Genomic DNA, 24,991 nt, shown 5'->3' on the forward strand with positions numbered 1-24,991 from the left:
TGTCCAACAATAATTCACCAGCATTGATGGATTCCAGTTGCCCTGGTATCTTTTCTCCATGACCGCATTGTCCTGGTGAAACCTTTCACCATGCTCGTCACTAACAGCACCAAGATTTGAAGGGAAGAAGTCTAAATGGGAATGCAGAAAATGAATCTTTAGTGACAGGTTGCATTTCATGGTTTTATATGCTTGAAGCATGCTTTCAACCAGCTGCATGTAGTTTGGTGCTCTGTAGATGCCGAGGAAAATTTCAACAACTTCCTTGAATGCCTTCCATGTGATTTTCTCCGGTCCCACTAGAAATTCTTCAAATTGCCTGTCATTGATGACCTGTTTGATTTGTGGACCAACAAAAATGCTTTTCTTAATCTTGGCATCAGTTATTCTGGGAAGCATCTGTCTCAAATATCAAAATCCTTCATAGAAATTTTTGAGCCTGGTGATAGCAAATTCCATCCTTACAGTCCTGAACCCAATAATTATTTCCAAAACCTGTCCTGCCATGCAGCAGCCGTGCCACCTAAGTATGCCTGGACAAGACAGGGAATTTTCCAGCTTACATTGTAGGCAACATTTTAATTGACTTGAATTATAAATTGAAATAATAAACATAAGTTTATTTTAAAAAAGTTGTGTGATAGGGAAATTTCATGGTAATTTTCATGATCAGTAGCCTAAAATTCATAAGATACACCTAAAGGTATACAGGAAGCAAAATCTTTGTTGTCCAGTGGAATTAGCATTGCTGCAGAAATCTGACTGCAGTAATTCTCAAGCTATGTGAACTAGAAGCAGGTGTAAGACAAATGAAAGCATCCGGAATTATAGTCACAGAACACCACAGCACAGAAATAGGCCCTCTGGCCATCCAGCCCATGCCCAATCATTTAAAATGCCTAGTTCCCTCAAACTGAACCTGGACCATAGCCCTTCATACCTCTTCCCTTCATGTACCTATCCAAATTTCTCATAAATGTTGAAATCAAATTATTAACTACCACTTCTACTAGCAGCACATTCCACACTCGCATCCCCGAGTGAAGACGTTCTCCCTCATGTTCCCTTAGGGTCACCTTTCACCCATAACCTATGACCTCTAGTCTCACCCAACCTCAGTGGAAAAAGCCTACTTACATTTACCCAATGTATACTCTTCATGATTTTGCATTCCTCTGTCAAATCTTCCCTCATTCTCCTACGCTGTAGGAATAAAGTCCTAATCTATTCAACCTTTCCCTATAACTCAAATTCTCAAGTCCTGGCAACATCCTTGTCAATTTTCTCTGAGCTCTTTCAATTTTATTGATATCTTTCCTGTAGGTGGGTGACCGGAACTGCATTCAGTACTCCAAATTAGGCCTCACCACCATCTTATACAGTTTCAAACTAACATGCCAACTCCTGTACTCAATACTTTGATTTATGAAGGTCAATATGCCAAAAACTCCTTTTATGACCATTTACCAGTAACACCGCTTTCAAGGAATTATGGATCTGTATTCCCAGATCCCTTTGTTCTACCACACTCCTCATTGCTCTGCCGCTCACCATTCTACCCTGTTTTTTCCTCCCAAAGCCACACTTGTTCGCATTAAATTTCATCTGCCATTTTTCAGCACATTTTCCAGCTGGTCCAGATTCCGCTGCAACCTTTGATAGCTTTCCTTACTGTCCATTACACCCGAATCTTGGTGTCATCTGCAGATTTGCTGATCTACATTATCTGAAATAATTACACCAAAGGATTCCATAGAGATGAATGTGAAATAATGAATTGTTGGACAGGAAATATTTATTAGTTCACAATGGACCAGTGAAGTGGGGAACCCAAGGACTCCTACTTTTAAGTTACCAGCAGTCCGAGTAAGTAAAGATCCTTAAGGGAGGCTGGTTGGCATGATCTGAGATCTGAGTACTTATTATCTTTACAAAATAAACTGGAGGTGAGGATCCAAAATCAAATACAAAATAGGAAAAGGACATTAATGATATTGCTAGACATTCATTAAAAGGTTACAATTCAGATGATATAATTATTAAGAAAACTAATTAAAAATAAAATGGACTTATAATTAGTCTCAGCAAGTTTGGATTCATCTAAACAAAGTGGAATATTAAATTTACTTGATTGCAGTGCCCACAATTTTCTGAATATTGCTGGAGGCATCAATATCCTGACAAAGAAATAATTTTATGTGTATCTTCCAGAAAGAGATAGCAGAAACAGATTGAGAGCTTAGCCTGTTTATTTGGTTCTCAAGGATAGCCTTGTGGAAGTTTTCATCACAAGATTCACCTATCAATGGTGCATGTTTTAAGCAAAGTCATTGAATGACAACAATATCATATAGAATTTGCGTCCTTAAGCTGTACATAGAATATTACACTCACTTAGACAAGAAGCAGTAAGGATCTTCAAAGCAGATATATAGCTAGGTGCCCAAGACTTTTGCACAGTACTTGTCAATGTGGAGTGAAGAGCGAGTTTGTAAATCTGGTGTGAGCAAAGGATGCTGGGAATGGTGAGGGTGGAGTGCTGCAGGAGGGGTATGGGGCAGGTTGCAGAGAAGGAGTGCCAGGCTGGGGGGTGGTGTGGGTGCAATCACACCCAGTCCTAAGACTCCAGACAAGGTAATTTGATTCCAAACTATTGGTTTATCGATCATCACAGAATGTCTCTCTGGTGCTTCCCACTCCCTCCCCTCTCCATTCCCCTTTTCCCGACCATGATTCCCCTCTCCCTGCCTCCTTCCCACTCTCAGTGCACAATAGAGACCCACATCAGAATCAAGTTTATCATCACTCACATGTCATGAAATTTGTATTTTATTTGCAGCAGCAGCAGTACAATGCAATACCTAAAATGACAACAGTACTGTGCAATGTTGGAACAGTTCACCAAGTTGCAGAGTTCACTAAGCTAGTAGCTACAGCACCCTCCCCTCAAATCTTAAAGCAACTGTTGCAGTGAAGAACTATTATACATAAGCCACCAAATCAATAGAAATCAATGCTTTCTTGTTTCACTTTCTACAGTTCGTGATAACACTTTTGGGAGTTGATTCAAATTATAGCTAACCTAGTTTGTGAAAATGGCATTTACATATGGATTTTATGTTGTAAACTATCAGGTAAGATATATTAATTTCATCTTGAATAAGGTTAAGTTGAAGGCTAGTTTGCAACATGATTTAGTACAGTATATGGCAGTCCTCAAACCATCTAGCCCATGAATTCAAAGCACTTAATCCTTTTTTTTCTAAAATGTGCTAAAATGTGCAAAAATGTTTAGGCCTTAAATGCTAACAAAATCCTGTCCTCTGCAAAACCTTTTAAGGTTTCTTTCTTATCTGTGCTGTGATCCATTCCACATATCACATTTTTAGTTTTAAAAAGGTTTTAACTGCATTGCCTGGTTAATTTATCTTAAATTTGTCCAAACCATTTCAAAAATCCAGCCTGTATTATTTTATAAATCAGTCCTTTCAGTTCAGAAAACATACATGCAAAGAGTTCATACCCAGCCAGTAACTACACCGTGTACTCTCCTTAAAAATTCATTTTGTTCCTTCGAAAGGAGAGTAAACATACTACCACCACTAAACACTGTATTCAGTGTTAGTGATGATAAATTTACAGAGGATCTCCCTCTACCCATCAATAACTGAAAATCACTGAAATGATAAAACTGCATGCAGAAGCCCAGATGGCCCCGTAAAGTTAAAATATAGATTGAAAGTGATTTTCTGTGTTATGTATCTCAATATTTTGCTTCCTTTTTTAAATAGCCTGATAAAATTGGGATAATTTGCCAAGACCTGTTTTTCGAAAATCAAGTATCTCTCTTCTAATTCAATTCTGCAGTTATTTTGAAAATTATGATATAATCTGCAGTAGCCGTTCCTCTGCCAGATCTCAAACTTTCCTGTGTTAATGCATCTGCCATGTCTGTCAGATTCACTTGATACATAAATCTCAATGCAGTTAGAAAAACATTAAGATAACAATTTGCTTTAAATGTCAGGTTTTGAGATACAAATAAACGGCATAATGATGTCCACGGCTTGTTAGGAAGGGATGGGGCAGAGAATGGTTTTCATGAGAAATACCAGTACCTGGCATAATCTCTACATCAAAATTGGGTAACAGATCTGCAACCACTTCACTCCTACCTAGGAATTCAAAGAGAGAAGTAGAAAGAGAGAGAGAGAGAGAGAAAGAGAGAAGAAAGAAATATGATTACTATGCATGAAAAGAGTACAGCTTAATTTGTATCTGTCACAGATACATGTTCAGGCTTTGTAACTACTGCATGCTGGTTATTATAAACACAATAACACTAATGATTACATTAGCTCAAATCAATGTCATTCTCCATCCATTGCCTTCCATAAAATCTGCAGTTTTAGATCATCATACTGACAGAACAGAAAAACTAAATTCACCCAAAAGGCATTTGGAAAAATTGTCCACAATAAATTTGCCTTCTGGTTTAGTACAAAGGTCACTAATAATTTTATTCCAAATTATTCAGAAATTTAGATTAGACTGCATACTTTAATTAGTTTGTATATGCATGCAAGAGTGGTCAAAGATATAAAATAATCTGTCCATTTTCTTTAACCAATGGTCAGAATATGTCTTCAGAGTTTCTTCTTAAAATGGCTTAGAATGAACAACCCTCCCCAACCAAGAGCACAGTCACACTTTCAGCATTTCTCTAAATCCCAGGAATGTTCCAAATGTCTGGGGTCTATCAGTACTTTGTCTTAGTCTTCACTTGTTACAGTTCTGCACCATTAACAGCTACTGCAAATTGTTGGAACTGCACCCTGACATGTAGTCAGGTCCTGATGGATCTTTCTGAGGAGATAGAAGAATTGGCGAGTGAGATCAATTGATGGAATGGATCTTAATTGTCCAAAATTCGCTCAACCCATGTAAGTCTCCATTAGACTGGAAGAAAAAGCAAATTTTACGTTTAATTTTGACGAGTTCCTCCAGCATTTTCTATGTGTTACTCTGGATTTTCAGCATCTGCAGAATCTCTTGCGTTTGTAACCAAGTTAGTAGAGTTGTTTGAAGTGGCACATGCTCTGGATTAAGGATTTCCAACACATAGGTTTACGAAAGGTATTTGATAATGTAGCAAGCATTATTATACAAAATTAAAAACTCATGGGAGATAACATTTTGGTGTAGTTGAAAAATTGACTGGCAAATAAGAAACAGAGACTAAATCTAAAAGGGAATTTTTCTGAGAATGCTTGTTGTACCACTGGGATTGGTTTTGGGCTCTCAACTTCATATAATTTATACAGATGATTTGGCTGAATAAACCAATAAAAGGACAATGTGGAGGCTCCAGAAGGATACAGACAGATTAAACAAGCAAGCAATAGTTCCTATTTTTCACACTAGACTTCATTTGTCAGTTCTCCCCTTTGGCAGGAAATAGAAAAGAATGGTGCTCTCTAAATGATGACAAATTGAAGAGCTCTCAGATATCAGTTTCTAGATGCATGATTCAAGTTATTTCTTATTTATTATATAACTGTATGCACAAAAGCAGGAGGTTCTCCCTCAGTTATATAGTTTCCATCTAAAGTACATTGGTAATTTTTTTTAAGTATGCTGTAAATAAATTGGAAGCAATTAAGAGATATACAAGCATTTGGAGAAGCATTATCTGATTAGGGATAGTCAGTGTGACATTGTGAGGGGCAGGTTGTGCCTTGTGAGCTTGACTTGAGTTTTTCAAGGAAGTGACAAAACAAATTGATGCAGTTAGAGCAGTGGATGGGGTATATATGGATTTTAGTAAGGTGCTTGACTGTAGGCTTACTGAGAACATCAGGAGTCATGGGATCCAGGGATTCCTGGCTGTGTGGATTCAGAATTGGGTTGCCCACAGAGGGTAGTTGATGAAGTGTGTTCTGCCTAGAGGTTAGTGACCAGTGGGGTTCCACGGGGATCTGTTCAGGACCACTGCTTTTTGTGATTTTTATAAATAACTTGGATGAGGAAGTGGAAGAGTGGGTTAGATGACATGAAGATTGGTGGTGTTGTGGATAATGTTGAAGGTTGTTGTAGGTTATGATAGGGCATCAGGCCCTGACGGTGTTCCTGGTAGGGCACTGAAAACCTGTGCCAACCAGCTGAAGGGAGTCCCATCATGATAAATGACATAGATAGAGCAGACACCCGGACACTCTTTCCCAGGACAGAAATGGAATATGAGGGGGGCATAATTTAAGGTGATTGGAGGAAAGTACAGGGAGAATATCAGATGTAGGATTTTTTTCTTTACACAGAGTGTTAAGTGCTAGGGCTGGTGCTAAGGGCAGAACATTAGGGTCACTTAAGAGTCTCTTAGACAGTCACACGAAATTAAATGGAGGCTTAAGGGGGAAGGAAGGGTTAAATTCATCTTGGAGTAGTTCGCCACAACATCATGTGCTGAAGGGACTGTACTCTGCTGAACTGTTCTAAGATAAACATGATTGCAAAGTAGAAATTCGAGTCAAATCTGCCATAATCTTATTAAATGGTAGAGAAGCTCATGGGGTCAAATGAACTCCCTGTTTCCAATGTCTATGTTCATAAAGGAAAGAACATATAATAAAAGAGCAGAGGTAATGGTCCAGTATTTTATTTTGTATGTTTAACTACTGATAAGCCTCATTTCTGCACTGCCATGTACTTATTTTGTTTTATTAGGATTGCTCCTCAGCCAAGAAGTGATCTACTTGTGCTCATGGTGTAGCCATTGTGGGTTGCCTATTACTAGCTGACTGGCCAAAATCATATTCAAGGATTTATTAACTACATATTATAAATCCTCATCTGTTTTAATCAATGCTAACTTAATGAACTAAACTGAAATAAATGAAAAACAATTGTTAGGTTTATAGTACATTTCCTCAAAATATTCTAAAGATTTACTGAAATAAATCGAAGCAACACACACAAAATGCTGGAAGAACTCAGCAGGCTAGGCAGCACCTGTGGAAAAGAGTACAGCTGACATTTCAGGCCGAGACCCTTCATCAGGAGGGTCTTGAACTGAATTGTCGACGATTGAATTAAATCATTTTGTTTTCAATTATTTGACTTGCATGATCCATTTTAAAATATCTAAGCTAAAATGTTTTGAATAACTTTGTTTCATGGCTCTTTTTGGAATTTATTAAAATAGCAGGGGGCTGAGTAAATGTTTGGATATGTTAAAGGCAAATTTCACTGAACCAAACTCAGCCAATTCACAAATGACACTAGAAATTGGAATTCACCCTCGCTTGTTATGTACACCTGCTCACTGCCATTACCTAAAAATTTGAAAGGTTGATTATATAAATTTAGAACACAAATTCATTGACCAAAATGAGACTCCACCAGTCCCCACTGGGGCCTGTATGTTTAGCTTCCATCTGCCACATATTTGGCACATTGGCTCCTGAGGGGCAAATCAGCACGTAAAGAACTCTCTTGGCAACCAGAGCACAACAGGCAATTAGGCAAGGAAAAGCTCAAGAATTTGGAGAGAGACATTGTTCTTTTCTTGGTGTCTGCAACATTTCCGGTACCACAATCAATTGGCCAGGCAGACTGCCGTACCACAACTGGCCCCCTGCAGGATATGTCATTACCAAAAGAAAGGCTGGGATCAATGAATGAAAGTTCAGTGAATTATTCAACAATACTCAGAGACTGAAAACTATCCTGGGAGATATTATATGAACAATATCTATGTGATGGTGTAGATCCTTTAATTGAGGTCAAATATTCCCAACCCCTACACAATGTATTACTAGATGTATTATGGGATAATAATGAAACTCAAAGGTTTCTCCAAAAGCTGCATTTTCCACCAACAGTATATGAAATGTGCGCAGTGTGACCTATGATATCAGGCACCTAACTGCCAGTGCTGCAAACCTTAGCCAGAGTTGGAGAAATCTTGCCCAAGCTAATCTCATGGTTGTCTCTGATTAATCAAGAATGATTAGTGGTTTGATGTATGCAAAACTGCTTTTACTGTACATTAGATCAAACACAAACAGGTTAAATTTCTAAACTGAAGAATGGCAAAGTTGTTGGGAATACTATGGAATGTTCAAAACTTATTGGCCTTTTCTATCATCCACGTCAGTAGATGGCAGCACTGCATTAAAATGTGTTCATACCATGACCAAAACTTAACTCTTGCTTAAGATTAAAAAAATGGTTCAGCTTTTCCTTAGTCTGTTTGCAGTTGGTTTGATATATTGTGATTGTTGACAATAAGTTCTTCTTAAAATGGTTGATTAATTTTAATGGTCCACTATGGTGAGTCTCTTCAAACTGATCAGAGTATTCTGAAGAGGCAAAATATAAAATATATAAATGTGTAATTAAATCAAAATCAACAATACTCATAAAAGGAAGCTTGCTTTACTTCTTACATAAATGTAAAATGCAAAATCATCAATAATATTTTAGAAAATCATGATTACTGCATGTAAACCATCAAAACTGGCAACCCCAAAAGAATGATCTGCTTCTAAATTTATCTTACTACCTTTAAGGCTAACACAGCAATAATACAAACAAAATAGCAGATTTTGTTCCATAATCTCTCTGATATCTGATGAAGGGGCTTGTCGTGTTCATTCCAGGCAGCTCACTCACCTTTGGTTTCCACCGGACACTCAGCTCTCACCTGTGACAATGACCACCCTCAGGTACATCACTTCAACAGGTGGGCTAAACCAGGTGAGGATAGCTGGCAGCCTCATACCCTGGTGAGATAGTGACATGCCTGTCCTAGTGTGCAAAGTCAGCTCCAGAGGTCTGGGTGGATGAGATCTACAGTGAGATCCAACGGCCAGGAAGGTGATACTGCAACATTCCATTAAGAGCAAAGGGCAAGACAAGGCACAGAAGACATCATGGTTATTCACTGCAACTGTTTGTACCGCTGGACTTGGACATCTGAGATTAAGAGAGTGGAAATGCCCCAGTGCAACGGCTTTTCCAATTTAAAAACTCTCCCCACTCAGGTTTCCTGTCATCGTTGGACACGATGGACAACCAATTTATCAGAATCTTCAAATGATTTCAACTGAAGTTACAACACATATTTGGCTCAATGATTCATGCTCATTTTTATTTTTCTCTGAACGCCTCCACCCATTCTGGTTGATCACTGAGAAAGCATCCAGCTGATGACTGAATAGGTTATAAAGACTTCGCAAACTACACCACAAAGAGTGGGAGTCTTATTGTGCATGATTGAATATAATGGGATGACGTGTGTTTAAATATAGCCTCCTGTGAAGGATTAAAAACAGGCCTTGCTCATCTGTAATTCAACAGATTGTTTGCAAGAACTTGCTGTGTACAAATTGACTGCTATATTCCCTATATTACAGTCGTGGCCAGCATTAAACAAAGATCAACTGGCTACGTGCAATTCTCTGAGACTATTTGGGTTAAAATTGTTTATAAGTGATTTCTATTTCCATCATGATTATAAAAGGTCATGTTAGAAAGTGTACATTTAGGCATGATCCAAGCCACTTCTCTAAATAAATTCTATATAAAATTATACCTTAATCTTTAGCATACTAAAGCAGTATCTGTGTATTTCAGCTTCTTTTATCGGATTGGAAATGGTCACGTTTTCCTATAGGACAGTATAATGGCACAGTGAATAGAGCTGATGCCTCAGTGGCAGAGACTCTGGTTCAATCCTGACCTTGGGGTCTGTCTGGGTGCCTTTCCTCATCCCAAAGACACGTAGACTGGAAAATTAAATGGCCACTGTAAGTTGTCCCTGGTGGGTAGGTGATTGGTAGAATCTGAAGGTAGTTGATGAGGATATGGTAAGAATAAAATGCTTAATGTAGGATAGTGTAAAATGGATGGTGACTGCCAGCGTGGACAATAGATTATAGGACCTGTTTCTGTGCTATATCTACATATCTATAAATCCTCTTTGCTTTTAATCTTGATTGCTCTTTTGCCATGAACCTTTCAATAATTGAAATGTTCCGCCTGAATTCAACAAATAAGCTAGGCTGATGTTTCCATTCAGTGACAACTGGTGTTCTTAGCATAACGCATTAAGTCACCATGCTGGTTCAAGTGGAAGAAATGACTACCATTTTTATTCCAACCACAACCATAAATGAACAACAAACACCAAAGACTAACTGATTGGTCATTAAGCTTGTCATAATGTAGTAGTTGAGAGCATCTTGACTGGCTGCATCACTGCCTGGTATGGGAACTGTACCTCCCTTAATCACAGGACTCTACAGAGAGTGGTGCGGACAGCTCAACGCAACTGTAGTTGTGAACTTCCCGTGATTAAGGACATTTACAAGGGCAGGTGTGTAAAAAGGGCCTGTAGGATCACTGGGGACCCAAGTCACCCCCAACCACAATCCTAGCTGCTACCATCTGGGAAGTGGTACCGCAGCATAAAAGCCAGGACCAACACGTTCCAGGATAGCTTCTTCCATCAGATCATCAGACTGATGAACTCACGCTGATTTGTGTGCACTCTGTATTACACTAACTGTTCTATTTATTATAAATTATTATAAATTACTATGATTGCACATTGCACATTTAGATGGAGATGTAACGTAAAGATTTTTACTCCTCATGTATGTGAAGGATGTAAGAAATAAAGTCAATTCAATTCAATTGACAGTACAGGCAACCTAGGATCAATGCCCGCTGCAGCCTGTAAACAGTTTGTACCCCTGTCTGCATAGGTTTCCTCCAGATGCTCCGGTTTCCTCGCACAGTCCAAAGGCACACCAGTTGGTAGATTAAATTAGTCATTGTAAATTGTCCCATGATTAGGCTAGAATTACATCGGGGGAATGCTGGGCAGCATAGCTTAAAGGGCCAGATGGGCCTGTTCCACGCTATATCTCAATTAAAACAAATTTTAAAAGAAATAATTTCACTGCCTTTTTGTGTGCTCAGGAAGATGGCTGCATTTGTCTTCATCACAGCTGTGGCACTTCAACATACTTTATCAGTGGGTTATTTTACAAAGAAACTTTCAACTAGCTAGCTAAGGGAGCCAGATATAAAATGGAAAATGCCCTAATTTAAATTAACTAAAGGCAATGAAAGAATATGAACTTCTATTATATATCACCTGTAACTTGAATTTGTTGGGTTTTATATCACACTCATTTTGTAAATAGTGTAAGTGAAACAGATCCTTTCCTCCATAATAAGGAATAAATTATGACGAAACTCCAATGGTGATAGTTTATTGATATGAAATATTAACTTGTTTTCTTTCCAGAGATGCTGCCTAACCAACCTACTGAATATTTTCAGTATCTTCTGTTATGTTTCAGATTACCTGCATCTGCAGACATTTAGCATTGGATCTTAAATTCCTGTCTTCTTAATAATTATACTTCTTATAAATGAAGCTTTATCAGAAACTCTGTCTTAAATATACTTGTTTATATTGTATATTTACTAAAATAATTGCAGATATCTTGTTTACTCCAATTCCTGGACCTGGAAAAAATCAACAGCTATTTTTCAAACTGTTGGCTCATTGATGGACAATTCCAAAATGAGATTACCTGCAAATGCAATTTCAAATACATTTTTAAAATCTACATAAATTAATGATTGCATTCCTACAGTGCTCTATAAGGCAGCCAAGGATAAAAGTAGTTTAGGCATTCTTGAAATCACCAGCAGAGTTTGTGGATCAGAACAACTGGAGTCTATCACCATAGAAAATAAACAGCCTCTGGGACATTAAGGAGTGTGAAAGCAATTTGATGGATAGCCTAATTAAGATTTTCTATGGGAACAGGCCTAAATAGGATGGCTTAAATTGGAGGTGTGTCAACCCACCCCCACCGCTCCCCCTCAGAAAGTCCTTGTCGCTAATTTAATTTGTAACAAAGGCTCATGTGTATGGTCATTGGATTCTTGTGGATGCAGAATGTTACAAATAGCTTTTTTTAATCACGTCTCATTGCCTCACCTTTGCTGTCTAAGTTCCTTTTCACACCTTATCTAATAATTTTATAACATGCCAGACTGGATATATTCTGATTCTGGGTTGTTAGGTAAAGTGAATGATAACAACTCAGGCAACTGTTACACATCTCATTTCCCCAGTGCAAATATGGTTCCTTAAGGTTGTTATACTCGGGGTGGTAGTGGGAATACTGTCAAACTACCTATGAAATGCTCCCAATAGCATGTCTCAAATAGCCTCTGACAACCAAGTCCAGCTACTAAGCCTGGCGATACCATTGCTACTGACAGGAGAAGGGGCAAAAGCCTCAGGCAGTTGCTTCAGGCAGATGGGTCAGCCATGGTTGGCAGCTCATCTGAAGGAAAACTCCGATCTCAAAACTCTTCTGTCTTGTGGCTATACCCAGTCATAGGGAAGGCTTCAAAATAAACCCCATGGAAAAATCTGGAGCTGGAGCCACTAAGACAGTCGTATATTGAATTCAACACTGACTGGCAACTCCTGCCACTGATGCCAAACTGTTATCGGTTTCTGCCGTTCCTTTGCTGCGTGGAGAGAGGGAGCCTGCTACATGGGCAACAGCTTGCTCTCCATATCATATTACCCTGGCTTGCATATCACATTGAGAGCTAGGAAGCAATATCCATGCTTGACCCCAACCAATGGGGGGGGGCCTCTAGTGCAAATATGTCCTGGGCATTCAGATTCATAATTACTGGGTTTACTCCCTCTTCCAACCAAGATGACCCAAAATGACAGAATAAAATTTAATTATCTATTCTCCAAGTATGCACGGGCCAAATTTTTTTTAGCAGAATATGGGTGTATGCATTTCAGTTATCTGTATTATTCTGTAGAGCTGCAGTAAAGCCTTCTTATTGCCCTTAACAACAAGAAGCTTATTTATCTGCTTGCTGTGTGCCACAGACATGGAGCAGTAAAACCAACAAGCAAAGAATATCCCATGTCTGGAGGAGAGGCTGAAAGAATTCAACAGCTCCTCTGCTCATCTAAGCATGCTTAAATAATGAAGACACTGTGTTGATAAACAGAACTTTAAATAAAGACTTTAATAAAGGTTTAGATAGCTAAAAGAGAGTTAGTGAGTGAAATGTTGCATGTATTTCTTAACCCTAAAATATTAATTTCAGCTTCACTGCATTGATCTAATTTGTTTTACTAAAAAGTGAATTATTCACCAATAGCTGTTAACTTGGTCAGCTATTAAAGGTGTTTAATAATTTTGTGACTAATGCAAATCACCAGAAGAGCACAGAAAAGTAAAATTACTGCAATGGCTTCACAATGTAATCAGTTATATGTGTACTGATGTATTAGTCACTCAGGAAATTCAAGCCATTGAACCATCTCATGCCATCTCAGACCATCTGTGTATCCCAATACCCAGTTACACACGTGGCATCATTGAAATAGAATCATGATGTCCTTTGGTAGTTTTAGCAATCTGGGGCTGAGTAATGCTGATTAATGGTCATGTTGATATTGCACTTGACTGAAAGGAATTATTTTGCCTACTGCACGTTTACTAAATTAGGAAGCAAATGTCCATGTTAGGACAACGATTATTTAAAAACTTTTTATATTTTAAAATGTGGCAATAGCAATTATCTGTTCGCAGATGTGGCAGAGAACTAATCACTCATTCTACATGTTCCAAACAGCACAATTAGAAACGGTGCCAATGTTGGGATATGAAAGATAGCACGGGCAAACAGTTTACAGTTTACAAAAAATGGGATTATTAAATATTTTGAGAGCTAATAAATGCATATTCATATTAAATATACTGCTGCCCTTATTCAGAAATTGAGGTGTTACAGCTATTAATGTTAAAATTCAATTCAAAGATACAGTACTAATTTCTTTAGCATGCCTTTGTATAGCAAAGTATGTGCAACAATTGTCATAAAATGCTTATAATTAGCTAACTGAATGACTAAAGGAATATTATCTTAAAAACTTTATCAGGGACTGTAAATTGTACATTAATGGATGTATTTTTCATATTAGCTTTCTTATTTTATCACAGCATTCTGAATACAGGAGTCCAATTCATATTTGACCCTTGGCTGGAGCGCTGCTTAACCCAACTGTTGTCATACCAACAGCAAATGTCTTTGAGAGGCACAAATGAATGAAAGCTCCTTGATTGCAAGTTGGATTTCCTTTGAACTCTTGAGCACAGCAGGTCACCACAGACACTGGTGTGTTTGTTTATCTAAGGAAACATTCTCCACTGTAAGATAAAAGATTGTTGCAGATTTCTTGCCAGATATATGTTCAATTAATTTGTTTATTTCTATTTTCCTTATTTTGGTCCTGGGCAAGCTTTTGCAGCCTTCAATAAATCAGTAGAGGGAGGCAGGGACACAAAAGAAATACTTTTGAAAAGATCAAAGGCCTAACAAGCAACAAGAGCCTTGCAAATGTGGTTGCCATGGAAACCCTGGAAGCAGAGACCTTAATCAACAAAACCTTCACTGCTTACAGCTTATTATTTGTATTCTTAAGAATAAATCTGTGGCTGCTGTATCCTAGGGTTACAGAATTTCTTCACATATTATGCTGAGAATTATTGGAGAGTGGTTGATGAGATGACCAAAACATTGGCTTTAATTGCTGTTTTAGGAAGGTCTGTACAATTGCTCCGTTCATGAAAATAACCTAACTGCCTTAAAATTGTATAACTGTATATTGGAGCTGCATTTTAAAATCCCATTATTCTAAAGGACTTTGCATTAATTGCTATACCTCGATACAAATTATACCTAAATTACAACCCACTCAATACTAGTAACAGACCACTATAATTGATGAACATTAAATAGACTTAATCCACTTTCAACCAAGATTTTACCTGGTTCTTTTGTTTCTTTTGCTTATCTCAGTTGGAAAAATGATTCCAGGCAACCTAATTTAGTATGGATGAAGCATTACAGAGAAGAAAGGTTTAGAAATTTAGGAGTGAATGGGGGAGGGGAGCAAGAGGGAAGCAAAGAAAAATTCTATGGAGACTGCCTCTCCTCAGCCCAGACACACACTCATCAACACCAACTGCTCCAGTGAACAATGCTGTAATGCTAGGCACTATTGCCTTGCGGCTTGTGACCTGTCCGGAAAGGTTTTGAAATTAGATGGGGCAGAACAAGAGATAAGCTATCAAATCTAATTTTAAAATTTGCTGACATCCAGTCAGTGAGTAGCAGATTGTGGTTAATTATCTCACTTTCAAATTTGGAGGCCAAAATCTGTATTTCAAGAGCTGGTGATTCATTACCGCCAATCCTAATTAATTTTGCATACATTTTGATGGATAAATTGCTATAGTTCTATACCAATTACCCCTAAATTATGACCCACCCAATACTAGTAACAAACTTCTATAACTGATGAACATTATATAGACTTAATCCGCTTTCGACCAAAACTGATTAGGAGTCAGTATGCTTTGGTGCAGGAGAAATCATACCTCATAGATATTTAAAGAGGTAACCAAGCAAATTGATAAAGGCAAAGCTGTAACCATGACTTACATGGACTTTGGCATGCAAAACTGATTTAAAGCACAAGGATCTAAGGTATGTTGGCAAATTGGATCAAAAACTGGCTTAGTGACAGGAGAAACAGGGTTGCATACATGGGTGTTATTTCTGAATGGAAAACTGTCACAAGTAGTGTACACTGTGATCAGTTCTTAGATGTGAACATAGGCGACATGACTAATAAGTTTGCAGCCAACATGAAAATTAGTGGAGTCATCAGTTGTAAAGGTGGTTGTTTAATATAGTAAGGCATAGTTCAATTGGAAAGCTGGATGAAGTCGTGGCAGTTGGAATTTAAAGACTACTATTTAGTAACATTATACCATAAGATCTAGGAGCAGAATTAGGCCATTCAACCTATTGAGTCTGCTCTGCCATTCCATCATGGCTGATTTATTATCCCTCTCATCCCCATAACTTTTGACACCATTACTAATTAAGAACCTATCAACCACTGCTTTAAATATACCCAATGACTTGGCCTCCACAGCCATCTGTGGCAATGAATTCCACGGATTCACCACTCTTGAGCTTAAGAAATTCTTCCTCGGGACTTCCGGTAAGATGGCGATTGTTTAGCTGCTCCGAACTTTTGTTCCGTTACTGTCGCTACCTTTGCACTAAATGTCTCCATTTTTTAAACCTTAGTTAGGAATTATTTCGGTATTTCTTACTTGCCTGTGAATATATCTAACTTACAATGTCTAGCAAGAGTTCTAAATCCGGGAGAAAAGAAGCTATGACCCCGTCGGACGAGACTATAGTGGCGCTTGGAAGGCTCCGAGACAAAATCTTAAAGGAATTTAAAACCGCTGGGGACTTCCGCAAGCGTTCTAAACCCGGGGGAAAAGAAGCCATGACCCCGTCGGACGAGACGCTGGTTGCGCTTGGAAAGCTCCGAGACGAAATCTTAAAGGAATTTAAAACCGCTGTCAAACAGTTAGAAGACAAACTGGATCGGATCAACGATAAAGTGGACAAACATGCTGAACATTTATCTCGCATCGATCCGACTTCTGAAGATTTAGAAAGTCGTGTTCGATACTTGGAGACTCTCTGTTCCAGCTTAGAGAAAAAATCTAACAAACTTCTTTCCAAAATGGTGGATCTCGAAAATCGTAGCAGACGCTGTAACATCAGAATTCTGGGATTACCAGAGGCGACTGAAAAGGGATCAACCGTGAAGTTTTTCGCCGAGTTTCTCTGTGAGTTATTCGGGAAAGATTTGCTTCCGAAGCCGCCCGAGCTCGAACGGGCACACAGAGTTTACGTTCCCCCCGGAATTCTGGGCTCCCACCCGCGACCAGTAATCTTGTGTTTCCATCAATACCAGGTAAAACACAGTCTGATCGTAGAGGCGCGTCGCAGGGGGTCGCTTCCCTTCAAGGATACAACCATTCGCTTTGTGGAAGATTTTGCACCCCAGACCTTAAAGATGCGCGCTGAGTTTAAAGGCGCAATGAAAGTGCTTTTTGATCGTGGTTTCAAACCTTCCCTTCGTAACCCTGCTGATCTACGAATCAAGCTTAGTACCGGGGAATTCAAGTGGTTCAAATCAGTAAAGGAAGCTGAAGCGTTTGTGGCAAGTCTTCCGGCTATCCAGTCATCTTCGGAATCTGATCGGACCTCATAAAATGGTGGATAAGTACTCCTCGTAGTAAAATTACTTTCTCTGGACTCGGAATTCACTTGAATCACTCGGACATTATTCATTGAAACTTTAAGGGCCGTTGACAATCTCTCCCGGGATTTGGTGTGTGTGTAATCTATTTTTATTCTTGTATAACTTTACCAACAGAGTTCTGCAACTAATTCTAACTTGTTTTGGAGGTTTGAAGTCTTTAGTGAAGGCCTCCCTGTTTGTCGGTTCACAGTTCAACTGCTGATTTATTTTTCCTTTGTTTTAAATATTTATTTATTTTATCTTTTTCTTTTCTTCACCCCTTTTTTCTAATCTCTGAATTTTTTTCTCCCTTCTCTGTAAATGGTTGATAAACACTCGTCTTGAATTTATAACTTTCCCCTTCCTCTTTTTTTTCTTTTTCCTTCTTACCTTTTTTTTTCCCTTTCTCTTACTTTATTCTCTATAATGTTTCGCGGGTAGGTTAGTTTTGGTTTTCTTCCGATTTTCTCTGTATTAAGTTGTACATTTCTGCAGAAGGTGTTCTAATCTGTAGTTATGTTTTCTAGTGCATAAACTAGTTATTATTTGTTATTATTAACTAGTTAATATTTATACAGAAATGTTGTTAATGACACAGATCTGGAAGTTGTATTTGGGTTAATTTTTTTGGTAGAGCTAGCTACTTGTTTTGGTAGCCGTCTAGTTTTGGGTTGTGCGGGTGGGGTGGATTTTCCAGTTCCAACATCTCTTTATTGCTTAGGACATGTTTTTATATTTTGACCTTACGAATCTATGTTTACATCTCTGCTCCCAGACTGCTATTGTACTGCTTGGCTTTTTATATGCCTGCTGCCTTTTATGCATTAGTAATTGATAATGGCTACTGCACTTAAATTCGTGAGCTGGAATGTAAAGGGACTGAACCACCCTGTTAAAAGGAGGAAGGTATTCTCACATATCAGGCAACTCAAAGCTGACATTGCTTTCCTTCAAGAAACTCATATTCGTTGTTTTGATAACTCCCGGCTTCTGTCAAAGTGGGCGGGTCAGCATTTTCATTCATCCTTTGCCGCTAAAGCTAGGGGAGTTTCCATTCTTATTAATTCAAATATTCCTTTTGAACTCCATAATAAAATATCTGATACAAATGGCCATTTTATTATTGTTTCTGGTAAACTATATAACACTAGAGTTGCACTAGCAAACCTGTATGCCCCCAACTTTGATGATGTTAACTTTTTTTGAACGGTTTTTTTCCTCACTACCAGACTTAAACTCATACTCTCTTATATTGGGTGGTGATTTCAACTGTTGGTTGGATCCTAAACTGGACTGATCGTCCTCTGTTACCAGATCACCTACTAAATCTGCCTTAGCTATTCAATCGGTTCTTAATTCGGATCTAAAGATCCATAAGGTCTGGGGACCTTTTATCGAGTACTTTCATAACCTTCCTCTTGACTAGGGTTTTTTTTTCTTTTTTTTTCTTTTCGGTCCCTTGCTTTCAGCTCCCTTTTTTTTCTGGTAGTAGGCATTATTATCCTCTGTTGCTAAGTGTATTCACAGTCTGGGAGTTTGACTGTCCGGACTTATACTCTTCATACTGTGTGGTGGTTGGTCTGGAGTTGTTGTTTTTTTCTTGTGTTGTGGGGCTTGGGGAGGACGCTAAGCTCACTTGTCTTTAATTTAGGTACTTTTTTTGTTAAATTCTCTTCCTTTGTAGCATATTGTTATTGTATGCTTAATCTTGCACTGTATTAATGCTCCTCATTGGGATTTGGGGTTTTTAATTTTGTAAAATGTTTTGAAAAACTAATAAAAAAATTAAATAAAAAAAATAAATTCTTCCTCATCTCTGTTCTTTACATCCACTTTAATATAGTACTCTGAGAAGTTATAGCACGAATCTTCTCCAGTCTCAGAAATGATGTGGCTCCTCTTCAACTTGTTGAACAGCACAACAGATCAACAGCAATCTGACTGGCTTTCCTCTCTGTTCTGGATCGTCTGGGCAACAGTGATGTATACATCAAAATGCTGTTCATCAATTGCACAGTGCCACTATTGTAGCAGTTAGCACAACACTATTACAGCTTGGGGCATCGGAGTTCAGAGTTCAATTCCAACATAAGGAGTCTGTACTGTACATCCTCCCTGTGGAATGCATGGGTTTTCCCCAGGTCCTCTGCTTTCCTCCCACAGTCCAAAGACATACCAATTAGTTGTTCATTGTAAACTGTCCCATGATTAGGCTAGGGTTAAATGGAGGGTTGTCAGTTGGTGTGGCTTGAAGGGCCTATTCTGCTATGTATCTCTAAATAAAATTTTAATAACTACAGTTCAGCATTCAGTACTATCATCCCTTCCAAAGCCCAAGCTCCAGAACCTGAGTATCTATGCCTCTGCTTCCTCACCTGACTCATTGACAGACCTCAATCAGTACACATCAATAACAATATTTCTTCCTCACTGACCATCAACACATGTACACCACAAGGCTGCATGCTTAGCCCTTGCTCTACTCTCTCCAATACTGCCTATAAATTTGCCATCATCACTGCTGTTGACTGAATCACGGGTGGTGATGAATCAGTGCAAAGGATTGAGACAGAATATCTGCTTGATGGTGTCACAATAACAACCTCACACTCAACATCAGTTTAATTGTCCATGATCATTTGCAGTTAGATATGCAGGGACTGCTATTGTCTGATTGGTTGGTTGTGAAATTGCTTAGTTATACGATTGCATAGATGTGTGTACTGTTTCAGCATGCAAAATAATCATGTATTGTATTCACTAGGTCAGCACTCCATTATTAGGTCTGTCCGGTGTTGCTCCCAGCATGCCCTTCTGCACTTCTTATTGAATCAGGGTTGAAAGCGATGTTCCCGACTGTGGTGGCATTCACTTTGGCTGCTTTTCATTGTCCTCATTAACCATGTTGTTGAGAATAAGTGAGTACTCAGTTAAGTATTTAGAGCCAGATTTATGTAAGCTTCAGATCTGATTGGTGATGTGTATTAGAAATAAAACATAGGGAAAGTGTGGTCTTTTTTTTAATTTCATAAGTTCCATAAATCACTACTAACACTGGTACTTACCATTGTTAGTAGTTATTTGGGAAACTAAGAACAGAACTACATAATCATGTACAATTAATAATTAAAATTGGACAGGAACATAAGTAATACAAGGAGCAGGACTCATGGATTTTTTTGCCTCTGCCTGGCACACATGGTTGATCTTCAAAATCAGCTCCACTTCAATGTCCCCTTAGAAAGATGGGGGAAGGGGGGGATCTCATTGAAACTTTTTGAATGTAAACAGAGTAGATGTGGAAAGGATGCTTCCCATGGTGGGGGAGTCTAGGGCAAGAGGGCTAAGTCTCAGGATAGAGGGGCATAAATTTAAAACAGATGCAAAGAAATTTCTTTAGCCAGAGTGTGGTGAATTGGTGGAATTTGTTACCACCGGCAGCTGTGGAGGCCAGGTCATTGTGTGTATTTAAGGCAGAGCTTGATAGGTTCTTAATTGGACATGGCATCAAAGGTTATGAGGGAAGGCCAGGGAATGGGACTGAGGAAGGGAAGAAAGGATCAGCCATGATTAAATGGTGGAACAGACTGGATGGGTCAAATGGCCTAATTCTGCTCCTATGTCTTGTCGTCTTATTGTTTTCATTCATTCTTGCATTATTCCCACCTCCCTTGATCCTTCTTTATCCTCAACCTAACAGGTTTGGGATTCAAAATTCTACTGCCTCTACTAAGCAGTTTCCAAAGTAATAGAGCTTAACATTGACTTCAAAGCCAATAGATACTTAGAAATTCTCTGGCCCAACTTTATCTACCGGGCTACAGGGACTTCTACACAGTTAAACTTCCAACCTTATCCTTGAGGACTGTCCTTCACCAGTTGCTCATTTTGGTGTGTGAGTGTGTATGCGCCATATTCTGCTCTGTATTACATTTCATGTGATGAAGTGCTACAGTTGAGAAATTGATTGCTCCAAAAGCATCTTTATCATTGAATTAGTTCGGTGCCCCTGCCTCTGGGCTGGGGCAGCTGTAATTTCCTGAGCTTTAAGAGATGGATCACCTAAGGGTGTGTGGGGATTTAGGGCAGATTAAATGAGCTAGATGTTATTACTTTCCACTTCAGCAGACCTTCAGAGTGGCCTGGTGATCCACAGAGGATCTGCAGACCATAGGTTGTCAACACTGTTTTACAATTTGGTTTAAAGAAATCCCAACAAAATGCAGAGTACCAAGTAAGATCACAAAAGACTTTTACTCAAATGAAAATTAATCCTTAAAACCATAAGACAAAGGAGCAGAACAAGGTCATTCGACCCAACTAGCCTGCTCCACCATTCCATCATGGCTGATTTGTTATCCCTCTCAACTCCATTTTCCTGTCTTCACACGCAGCCTTCGACACCCTTAATAATCAAAATTATATCAACCTCCTTTTTGAATATATTCAGTGACTTGGCCTCTGCAGCCATCTGTGGCAATGAATTCTACAGATTCACCATCATCTGGCTAAAGAAATTCCTCCTCATCTCTGTTCTAAATGGACACATCTCTATCTTGAGGCTAGCCCTCTGGTCCTGGACTCCCCCACTATAGGAAATATTGTCTTCACATCCACTCTGTCTAGGCCTTTCAATATGCGATAGGTTTCAATGAGATCCTCATCTTATTCTTCTAAACTCCAGTAAGTACAGGCTCACAGCAATCAAACTTTCCTCAAATATTAACCCCTTCATTCCCAGAATCATTCTCCAATGCTGGCACATCTTCTCCTAGAAAGGAAATCAAAACTGCTCATAATGCTCAACTGCTCAAAAACTACTCCAAGTGTGGTCTGACCAGTGCCTTATAAAGCCTCAGCATTACATCCTTGTTTTTATATTCTAATCCTCTCGAAATGAATGCTAACATTTCATTTGCCTTCCTCACCATCGATTCAATTTGCGAGTTAGCTTTGAGGGAACCCTACACAAGGACTCCCAAGTCCCTTTGCACCTCTGATTTTTGAATTTTCTCCCCGATTATTCCTTCTACCAAGGTTCATGACCATACACTTTCTTACAGTATATTTTATTTGAAACTTCTTTGCCCATTCTCCTAAGCCAGGTCCTTCTGCAGACTTCCTACTTTCTTAATACTACCTGCCCATTCACCTATCTTCATATCATCCACAAACCTGGCCACAATGCCATCAATTCCATCCTCCAAATCATTGATATATAATGTGAAAAGAAGTGGTTTCAACACCAGCCCCTGGGGAACATCATTAGTTATGGGCAGGTAAACAGAATAAGCTCCCTTTATTCACACTCTTGCCTCCCGCCAGTCATCCCCTCTTCTAACCATGCTAGTTACCTTTCCTATAAGACCATGGCCTATTATCTTATTTAGCAGCCTCATGTACCATACATTGTCAAAGACCTTCTGAAAATATGAGTAAATAATATCCACCAATTCTCCTTCATCTATCCTGCCTGTTATTTCATCAAAGAATTCCACCAGATTTCTCAAGCAAGATTTTCCCTTAAGTAAATCATGCTGAATTTGGCTGATTTTATTATGTGCCCTCAAATACCCTGAAACCTCATCTTTATTAATAAACTCCAACTACTGAGGTCAGGTTAACTGGCTCCTGGAAATCTGCATGTTTTAGAACTTGTGATGGATAGAAACCTTTAATCTTAATATGAGAATTAAAATGCTTATAAAACAATGTGAGGTGTTCATAAAATAAGAGCTCTATTTAGAAATGATTGGACACCCACAAGGACAGTTATTCTCAATGTATAATAATATTAGAGAATCCATTTCTCATCTTGCAGTGGGTGACAACTGTATTTTATGGGCATTTTATGTGACAGCATTTCAAATATTTCAACTGTTTGACTGTCCATGATATTCAGTTAGTAATTGCTTTCTCAGAGTCACTTGCATACTTCATTCTGTCTTTTGAGGGAATTTCAAGAAAATATGCTAACAAATGAGTTTATAGGGATCATGGGAACTGAGGCCCCAGTGAGTTTTGAGAGACTGGCACCCCAGTGAGTGGAAGGGAGCGAGAGGAACTAGGATCAAGACATGCTAAAAGACAGTTCAGGAGTGCCTCAGTTTGTTTAAGGGTTCTGCATTAGTATTAAGGATCAACTTTATTCACCATATACATTTAAATGTATTAGAAATATGCTGTAGATCATTGGCATCACATGTATAAAAACAATTAAAAAGAATAATGAATTATATAAAAATAAAGTTGAAGGTTGAAGAACGGATTTGGAATAAAATGTGCCTAAATATATAAATACCAGCCTGTACTTACAAATTATAAAGAGATGGTTTAAAGTGTATACAGTGCCATGCAGTGACTGGGTAATGGGTAGAGAGGAGTGAGGGGTGTGGAGTTTGTGGAGATCAGGACAGCCAGATGCCAAACCATGGGAATTTCTGAACAATTGAAGTGGGTTATTGCTGTACTTGAAGTTCATCTGCTGGACCTTCTCTGGTGCTACGATTATTCATTTTATAGATGACTTCACTGACATTTTAATAGTTATGATAAGTAGTAAATAATCATCAAAATATTTAACACACCCAAATCATACTCTGTATTGCAATGACATACATATGGACAATTTATAACTAGTCCAGCTCAAATAATTAAAAACTTTATAGTAAAGGAATGATTGACTACATTGCTTGAGATATTCAAAGACTCAGCATGCACCTACAGTGTTTATCCTCATGATAATACTTGCTACAGTATGGTCTGATGGTATTTAAGTTAATGTTGAAACTAGAGGTACGGTTTTTTTAAAAGCTTAGAGTAAGATTGTTGTAATAGTGCACTTAACAACAAGTAGAACATCAAATATTCAGCAGAAATTACCCCCATTTCTTATTTTAGTAATTCAGTAATTCTGAATAAAACAAGGCAAAGGGATTTTATGAATAGTTCTCCAAGAAAGGCATGTTAAACTTCAAGTTTAATTGTCATTCAGCCATGCATGAATACCCATGAATACAGCCAAATGAAACAGTGTTACTCCAGGGCCAAGGAGCAAAACACAGTATCAACAATCACGCACAGCACAAGACATGTATAGCTCATATAGGATAGCAATAAAATACAATCACAGAAAACAAAAAATAGTCCAATACTGTGAGTCCATGGATACTGCAGATATCTGCAGTCAATCACAATATGGTTTGTCTTCAGCCAAGTGAGCACGGGGTGGGAGGACATATTGACTCCAGCCTGAAACCACACCACACTGCATCCGGTAGAGCACCCTGACTACACCATCTCTCTCCTGGGCAGCTGTAAACGGGCAACATTGTGGCTTGAGGTCTAACCCTCATTATGACCAAGGCCACAGTTCCCTCATGTCTGCCAATTAATCAGTGAATTGGACTTGCAGCATACCACATTAACAATCTCCAACAGGGTCCTGTGATCACAAGAAATGCAACTAAGACGATCACTTGCTGTAGACTGCATTCCGCCTTCGCGCACTGACTGCTCCAATGCTTTTCGATGCAGGCGGCAGCAACTCCAGCTCTTTCCGTTTCTCTGCTGGTGAGCAACTCATTGATGGGGTAGACCTGCAGGACTTTAAGTTCTTAATGCCCAGCAGGGTCTTGTGATCATAAAAAAAATGTTTAAAAAAGACAAAAACACCTTTGATTGACCCTGTAGAGGCTGCTGCAATTGAACATGCCACCACCTTACTGGAAGCCGCTACATTAAAAA

The 24,991-nt window shown here is 38.7% G+C and overlaps 1 protein-coding gene across 2 annotated transcripts in view; it reads right to left on the reverse strand.

Moving 5' to 3' along the window:
* The window catches only part of LOC140727676 (immunoglobulin-like domain-containing receptor 2), a 141,109-nt gene that overhangs the window by 34,880 nt on the left and 81,238 nt on the right, over window positions 1–24,991 (reverse strand). The window contains exon 4 of one of the 2 annotated variants that reach the window (XM_073045315.1): window positions 4,119–4,175. The exons of the other annotated variant lie outside the window; for it this stretch is intronic. Within the exon in view, the coding sequence (XP_072901416.1) occupies window positions 4,119–4,175 (57 nt within the window). The remainder of the gene's footprint in view (window positions 1–4,118; window positions 4,176–24,991) is intronic. 2 annotated transcript variants of the gene reach the window in all.

This window comes from Hemitrygon akajei, chromosome 5 (assembly GCF_048418815.1).
Source record: "Hemitrygon akajei chromosome 5, sHemAka1.3, whole genome shotgun sequence".
NCBI lineage: Eukaryota > Metazoa > Chordata > Chondrichthyes > Myliobatiformes > Dasyatidae > Hemitrygon > Hemitrygon akajei.